Genomic DNA, 8,805 nt, shown 5'->3' with positions numbered 1-8,805 from the left:
ATTTGTCTTCACTCAGGTCAAATTATAATTAACTTGGGTCATAGATCAAGACTAATATAAATGATATTATATATTAATGTATTTGAAAAACTTATATCACCTATCTTTAGAAACATAAAATTATTCTTAATCCTCTCTAGAATTTTTATCTTACATATAATTATTATTATTATAAGATTTGTGTTAATGAAGAAGATGGTAGAGTCGGAATGGTTTAGATCCAGGGGGATGATTGTTATGGTAGAGGCATTGATCCAATGCTAAAGGTTAGTGATGACAACGTTGATACTGATGATAACCAATGCGATAAAGTTTGTAATTAATAATGCTGACGATAATAATAGTGATGATCATACTATTTATTGTCATATTGTTAATCACCGATGATATACTAATAATAGTTTTCGATTAAGAGAAAACATATATAGTAATAACGATAACAATGAAGTTAGCGATGAGACGATAGCAATTGTTAACGATGAATGTTAGCGATGACAATGATGGTATATATTGATGATATCGATGCTAAATAATCATGATGATAACAACAATAATCTCATTATAAAATGATGAGAACGATAGTATCGATTTATGAAGATTAATTATGTAGGTTTTTCTTTTTATAAGAACAACATGGTAAACTTCGAAAGGTATGGATATGAATATTAAGATTAAATCTTTAAAAATTTATTATTTATTTATAATAATTCAGAATCAAATTGAATATTTTTAATAGTACTGCATCACCAACTTGACATGTGGTTTGTTTGTATCATGTGAAACATGGGGATGTGGGCACACACGATCCATTCATTTTTGTACCCAACAAAGTTGTACTCTGACGACACGTACACCTCGCCCTACCTATCATTTGGAAGCATCAGTGGCCACACGCCATGGGCCCGCATCACTTGTACCATCATCAAGTGTAGTAGACAAGTGGGATAGGTCGTATGCGGGTAGAAAGCATATGACTCGTTTCCTGACAACTTCTACAAAAAAAAATAAAAAAAATCAAATTTATTAATAAATATAATAGACGGTACTCTTAAATCAATTGTATCTTTAAATAATTAGCACATCATAAATCACACAAGTTATTTCGTCAAAATTATTATTATTATTATTATTATTATTATTATTCAAATAAAATGAAGAAAATGAATAAATAATTATAGTATCAATATATGACGACATAATAACGTATAAATTATAGAATAAGTCATCATGAATTTTGTTGAAAATATTTTTAATCTTTTTTATTACATCATCGTGATATAATTTGGTAAGATGAGCGGCAACTGTACAGTTAGGATAATAATGGCTTGTGTACGCAGCGTTGCGGCAGTCTTGCGTCAAGGTCTCGGCGTTGGTAGGTGACGGATAAGGTGGTGAGCCCAGCGCGCGAGAGTGGGAACATGGAGGCGATCATTAGGGTGCCATACGAGGCGGCGGTCCGGGCGGCGCTGGCGGCCCTGGAGCGGAACCTCCTGCCGGACGCGGTGGTCCGGAGGCTGACGCGACTGCTCCTCGCCGGCCGCCTCCGTCTCTGCTATCTCCCCTCGGCCGACCTCCAGCTCGCCCAACTCCTCCGGTTCAAGCAATGTAAGGCTTGGCCGGCCCCCATAAACTCTATCTTTTACTACAAAAGAAAAAACCTCGACTGTCCTCTCACGAGCGGTCATGTTTTGCTTTCAAAAATCTTCCATTTTGTTATAAATTCGCAATAAAGGGCCGTCCGCCGTGGCCAAAAATCCCATATGACATTTCTGTGGAATAAGACAGTGAATCCGTGTTAGAGCTTTATCGCGTAATCGTTGAGAGCTTGCGAATTCTATGTTTGTAATTTATATTGTGAAATGTCAGCTTATAGAATTCCGAGTTAAACGTTTTCTCTAACTTATCTTCTCTTTTGTAGATCCACATAACTTAAATAAATCCAACTAAGTCCAGTATAAATCCATTAATAACGATTGAGTCAAACTAGTTAGGATTTACAAACAGCAATTCAATCCAAAAACTTAAGCTGATAGATTATGGGTTGGGAATTCGTTAGAGGAATGTTTCCAATAAAAATGGTTTGTTCTTGCATATCTCTATCGATTTTCCAAATTAATCCCATGGGTTGATATAATTCAGAAGAATATGTGAGTGATTCATGCACAACATCTCTTTAGGTACATATAGTTCAGAAGAATATGTGAGTGATTCATACACAACATCTCTTTAGGTACTTATAATTCAGAAGAATATGTGAGTGATTCATACACAACATCTCTATCGCTTATCAAGGGTTCTACCAATTGATATCTTTCAACAAATAATTTAAATTTAATTTCTTGATATGTATCTTCAATCTTTGGAAACTTGTGAAATTCTTTCATCAAGACCTCGTTAATAAACCTATTCTCTTAGTCATCTTTTTCCAATCTATCTTCAGAGTCTAATATCTTCTAACATTCTCTCCCTATTCTGTGAATGATAAATTTGTGTCCTTAATTGGATGGTTGAATGGAGAATTCTGAAGAATTACCTGTTTCAACATCAAATATGATGTTTTTGAAGTACTTCATTGCCATTTAACTAGCATGAATTAGATGCTTCTTTTTGAATGCCAAATCCAAATTTCAGGGAGTTCAAACAGAGACTCACTCTGCTTATTACATTCATGAATTTACAGAAGGTTGCATGACAAACTGGAGTATTCATTGATTAGGTCAAAGTGATGGTTTTGGTCCTTTCTGTTAGCATACCATGTTATTAGGTTTACTTATGCCAAAGTGTCCTGCAACTAAAGAAGGATTTATACTGGATAGTGTAGACTCATAAAACAGGACTGTCTTCGGCTCAATTAGGTAAAATCTTTTAATAGCATGTACAAGTCAAATGTGAAGAGCAAGAACTTCAATAAAAAGTAGAAGAAAATCACATTTTTAGGTACTGTTGCAGTATTGGTGTTCCATCTGAGTCCCAGTGTTTCTCTACGTAGGCTGTAAGCACAGTGTTTTAATCCAGTTTCCTTATATGTTCATCTAGCTATAGTTTTACTGAATCAACTGTTCTCAATAACCTCTGTGATATATATGCTACCTCTCTTTTGCTATAATTGTTTCACTGCCTTATAACCTTTAAGCACCACATAAAATGGAGTCGCACAATTTTCTTGCTGGTAAATCCATCTTTCTATTCAGTTTTCTCCTAGTCTATCCCCCATAGATCGTCTGATGTTCCTGCAATTTTAAATGGTCTTTCAACTTGAAGTAAACCTTTATATTTCTTCTACATCCTGAATTTTAGGCTGTCTTTTCTTTTAAGTACATTCAAATTAGTCCTTGGTTATAGTTCCTAATTAGCTTCTCCAAGCCATTACCTTACACCTGAAGCAAGTCCTATACTGATACTTATTCTCCTAGCATAGTTGGAGTGTATTTATCATATATCCAGATCTCTTTGTGCAATATTTCTGTTTCCTTCAAGACATTGTATTCCTTTGAAGTTGTATCTTTTACTATATTAATTTTACATTCGTGAATTTTCATTATATTTGACCAAAATTTTGATGGCCCATTGCACAAGGCTCTTGCAAGTGAAGGCTTTAGGAAGGGACAACTTATATGACATTACACCTGCAAGACAAGACATTATTTTTGCAACTCAAATCCAGGTCTACCAAGTTGCGAAAAAACAATCTTACCATTGTGGCAAAGATTGCTCTACAATTTTTTAATATTATTTGTTTTCTATAATTGATTTGTTGCTTCTAAATTTTACCTGAACTACCCATGTTTTCGTTGATCACCTTTTTTTTTTTTAGCTTGAGAGATTTATAACCCGGTTGTGATGCTCTGATTTGCTATTGCTTTAACAGCACTTGAAGATATGCCTATAGCTGTGGAAACTGATAAAGCAAAATCTCAGCATTATGAGTTACCTACCTCATTTTTCAAGTTGGTGCTTGGAGAGAACCTAAAGTACAGGTTAATGGTTTCTCCAATTTATAGCTTTTGTATTTACATTTGGTTGTTCATTTTCTTTATGGCACTGTCTGGTCTTTTTATTTTGGTGAATTTTCCAATCCCTTCAGCTGTTGTTACTTCAAGAACATAACAAGCACGCTGGAAGATGCTGAGAATGCAATGTTAGAGTTGTATAGTGAAAGAGCTCAGCTGAAAGATGGCCAAAAAATTCTGGATGTAGGATGTGGCTGGGGGTCCTTTGTTATATACATCGCAAAAAAATACAAAAATTGTAGCATTACAGGAATATGCAACTCATCAACCCAAAAAACTCACATAGAGGAGCAGTGCAGGTACATTGTTTTTTTGTCCTTTTGGTTTGTGCTCATGCAACCTGAAAGAATTGTGCTTTCAGTTTGCTACCTTCTTAATGCTTTAATCAAACATGAAAAACATCATGTTGATTGATTTTATATGTGCACATCAAAATTTAAGTAGGATTTTTTTTATTGTGATTAAGCTTTTAACTAATCATCATTGATATAAGTATTTGCATTTTTATTGTTGTTCAAAAGATGCAATTTCATAGGGAGTCATAATTCTTATTCTGGATTTATCATTTGAGAATGTGATAAACTTATTAGTAATTCTTGCATGAATTTCTTTTATACTCAATATAGTCTAATAGCATATATCTTAGTAATTTGATGTAGGCTCTATTGATATTTTACTGCAACCCTTTTTTTCGTTTCTTTGGTGTACTAATTCCATTCCATGTTATACATGGTCACGCTCAGGCCACTTTCGTGGGTTTCCCATCCTGCCTTTTGGTGCTTGTTTACCGGTAACTTCGATTGGCTAGATATTGTCATGGCGTTCTAATCTCTGTATGACCATCATTATATCTGGATATCTATTTCCTTGCATTTGTACATATTGTGTCACTGTCCTTAGTGTTGTCTTCTTGAAAATTTTTTGGTGCGGTGCAGAACACAGAATTCGTTAGGACACACCAAACTCTACTTGATCTTCTCTCTTCAACCGATTCTGAAATGGTAAATAGGACAAAGGATGTAAGGATGAAAAATATCAAGCTATTGATTGTTCCTCGTATGATTGCTGTTAAGATTATTAATATTCTAACTTAAGACAAATTTCAAACAAGTTATTATAACTCATTGAATCTTGGTTCTTCATGACAAAACTTTGCACTTCAGACAAGCTAATGGCATCTTGACTGTATACAATAATGAAACTGCATTGTCTTGATTACCCTGTTTAATTGGTAATTGTGACTCGAGAATGTCCAACTACTTATAGGCACCTTCAGTTATCCAATGTAGAGATAATTGTTGCAGATATCACCAAATTCGAGATGGAGGCTTCTTTTGATCGAGTTGTATCTATAGAGATGTTTGAGGTAATTTAAGATATTATATCCCACTTTTCGAAGCTGATAAACTTTGGATTAAAAATTACTCTCTTTCCACAGCACATGAAGAACTACAAGATGCTCCTTAAGAAGATATCAATGTGGATGAAGCAAGATAGTTTGCTATTCATTCATCACTTCTGTCATAAAACATTTGCTTACCACTTTGAGGTATTCTTTGCTCTTGCTTGTACAGTGTTGGATGTGCTACTTGGTGACTTATTGGTGTTTTGAACATATTAATCACACACTGTGTTCATCTGTGAGGATTTACCAAATAGTGTACTCTACTTACATATCAATTTCATGGACATATTTAATCCGTGTATTCTAATGTTTGTAACTTCCTTTCTTTTTATCGGACCAAATAATTACCTACTTTTTTTGTTTATAGTAAATACTATTCCGCATCTTAGTGGTTGCTAACATTAATGATTTAAGAGTTCTATAACAGCCTTGTGTCGATCGAACTTTATGACGTTGTTCTTCTTTGTGGAAACACATACTGACTGTTCCTCTCATTCAGGACAAAAATGAAGATGATTGGATTACAAGATACTTCTTCACTGGAGGGACTATGCCTTCTGCTAACCTGCTTCTCTATTTTCAGGTTAATTACTTTTCTTGCTAGAGGTTAATCCGGATATTCTTATCCAATATGCTCTGTTCTTAAAGATTAAGAAAAGTGTATCTGATATAACTTCTTTTATTGTATAATTAAGCAAAATAATATTATACTATAATTTAATTAATCACTTCCTACTAGGAGACGAGTACGTATTACTACCCCCACAAGTCCACTTTAAATATAATGTGCAGTTTTTTGGTCGATGTACCAGGTCAATAAAACATCCAACAGGTACTCTATGGTTATTAACTATATGGACGGAATTGATGATTGGCTGGTTGGTATTAGCTATGTCAGAGTTAAAGGACATTACTAAATTCCAATTTCTAATCTTATTTTGTAGGATGATGTTGCTGTCCTAAATCATTGGCTCCTCAGCGGAACACATTACTCAAGAACAAGGTATATTAAATCTTAAATCTTTGACAAACTTTTGAAACCAAGTCTTTTCATGATTTATGCATTGGCATACATCAAAACATGTGATTTGGAAGAAGATCCTTATCAAGTAAAAGTATTGTGAGATCATAATCCTATGAGCAAAGGTATTAGATTATAATTGACTGCAATTATGATGGTGTAACTTGGATTTATGGTCCAGTTTGACTTGCCTTTCTTACTGAATTTTGGTACATGATTATTATTGTCATGTGTGCTTAGTGAGAGTCTGAGTTACTCTTCTTTTAATTTTCTATGGTCAGGTTCATGCCCTTCAACATTTCTATATTTGCTATATCTGATTCATGCATCTAGTTTCCTAATACTCGCCAACAGTGTCTCTTAGAAAATTCATAATTTGATTAATGTTATATCATATAAAGGTAATTTGTAGTATCAATATATATAGAATACAAGTTGCATTAGTTTTCTTACTTGGTTGATGAAAATTGTGATGAGTGCAATGCTCTCCTTGTATTCATCGCCTTGTCATGTGTTTTGATAAGACCTGTTCCATAGCCTTAGAGACTTGTAGGATCCTATAAGGCATTAGATGGCAAGTGAAGCTTTTCCAGTTAATATTTTAATGATTTCCAAAGGTTTTAAGATAATTAAGGCATTAAGTTGTAACATGTTTGCAGTGAAGAGTGGCTCAAAAGAATGGATAGCAACTTGACTTCCATAAGACCAACTTTTGAGGCTACTTACGGCAAGGATTCAGCTACCAAGTGGATTGCATATTGGAGAACATTCTTCATCTCAGTTGCTGAGCTCTTCGGATACAACAATGGAGATGAGTGGATGGTTGCACTTTTCCTATTTAAGAAGAAATGAGTGGTATGTGCATTTTGGATATGATCATCTGTGAGAATGCATAGATGAAACATTCAATAAGCTAGTGTTACTCGTAATAGTTTGTACTTTATAGTAAGGTTTTATATCTCGGTTCGATCTTGATTCCGATACCCGGATCATACGTATCGATCTTTTACTGAATTGACAAGTAAGGGTCAACCGGTATTGGAAATCATGTTGTACAAGTATTTAAACCCTATTCATTTAGTATATCTGTTTGTTTCGAAATCTCATATTAGTAAATAACTCAAATGGATACAATTTCATCTAAATAGTTCATGAAGTTGAATCATTCAAATCTCCTCCTGCTTGTGTTTGTATTTTAGGCATAAATATACTTCCTAACGCAGCGATGGGGCCCTTCATGATGGATTTTCTCAAGCATGGACTCAAATATAACCACATACTTGTATTGCGTTTTTATGCTGATATTTACGTTATACTGACACGTTACAATCTTTTGATCCTATTGGCTGTTACCAATCAATCTGTATCGGGATTGCTATCGACATCACCCTCGGCGAGTCGCGAGGCGGCTTTTGTGAAACACGTGGAACGAGACACAAAAGAGAGCGTCGTTTAAGTCGCGACTTGAGCTCCGTCAACCGCCATCGACTTCAACTCTTCTAAGGAGGCGCTGCTCTGTTACGCGACATAATTCGCGCCGGGTAACGTGGCGCGCGCACACCGGGGTTTTCTCCCCGTGTTCGGGCGACTCGCGCAGGAGGCCGTGCTCTCTGAGTCATGATACCGAGTCCAGTACTTGGGTTGGCTGGTCGAGGGAGCCAATCTATCTTGGGATTGGATGACGACGGTAGCCCCACCTCGGACCCACCAGTGGGACCGGGGTTGCCTTCTCTGATCAGAGATGTGGAAGCCGAGAATGGGTTGTCTTACGAATGGGAGTCCTACATCGCTGGCCCACACGTAGGACGATTCCTATTGGTGGGGAAAGTATGGCCTGGTCCTCGAGCAGGGCTCCACCCTTATTCCCACATGATCAATCCTAGCCCGTTAATCTCGTGATTAACGATCAGGATCAGACCAGCCAAACTTTTCGCCCGTCTTTTCCTTCCCTAAAATATCCGGAAAGGAAGAAAAATACCCCATGTTGGGTCCCACGTTGCCTGTCCAACCAGCACATGGGTAGGGCGAATGCTTAGACTCAAGCGGCAGCGGTAAAAGAAAGGTACTGTGGGCCCTACAATCAATTTGGGATTTCTTTTATCCTGGCTTATTTGTTTGTTTTTGAGCCCATTGTTTTTTTCTTGATTTGTTCTATATAAAAAATTATAAATAAATATATGTATATGCACATACATTGTAAATATATGCCTACAAAATAATATATATATATATATATATATGACAATTTGTGACAAATTTATTGTAAAGTGTAATTCAATAATAATTTGCCATCACTCACCAATGACATTTAGATAGTTGATTACGGCATACACTCTTCTCCTTATAGGATTGGACCTGTTGTCCGCTTC

General features: G+C 35.7%; 1 protein-coding gene across 1 annotated transcript; it reads left to right on the top strand.

Moving 5' to 3' along the window:
- The first annotated feature begins 1,323 nt into the window (after positions 1 to 1,323).
- Positions 1,324 to 7,542, top strand: LOC135642497 ((S)-coclaurine N-methyltransferase-like). Its single transcript, XM_065158698.1, has 8 exons — positions 1,324 to 1,605; positions 3,869 to 3,977; positions 4,085 to 4,309; positions 5,277 to 5,376; positions 5,449 to 5,559; positions 5,915 to 5,998; positions 6,360 to 6,418; positions 7,096 to 7,542. Exons 1-8 carry the CDS (start codon positions 1,419 to 1,421, stop codon positions 7,286 to 7,288), a joined length of 1,068 nt encoding a protein of 355 aa, XP_065014770.1. The 5' UTR covers positions 1,324 to 1,418; the 3' UTR covers positions 7,289 to 7,542.
- Positions 7,543 to 8,805: the final 1,263 nt, after the last annotated feature.

This window comes from Musa acuminata, chromosome BXJ3-7 (genome assembly GCF_036884655.1).
Source record: "Musa acuminata AAA Group cultivar baxijiao chromosome BXJ3-7, Cavendish_Baxijiao_AAA, whole genome shotgun sequence".
Lineage (NCBI taxonomy): Eukaryota > Viridiplantae > Streptophyta > Magnoliopsida > Zingiberales > Musaceae > Musa > Musa acuminata.
The sequence above is the reverse complement of the archived record's forward strand: the minus strand, read 5'-3'. Positions and strand labels throughout refer to the sequence as shown.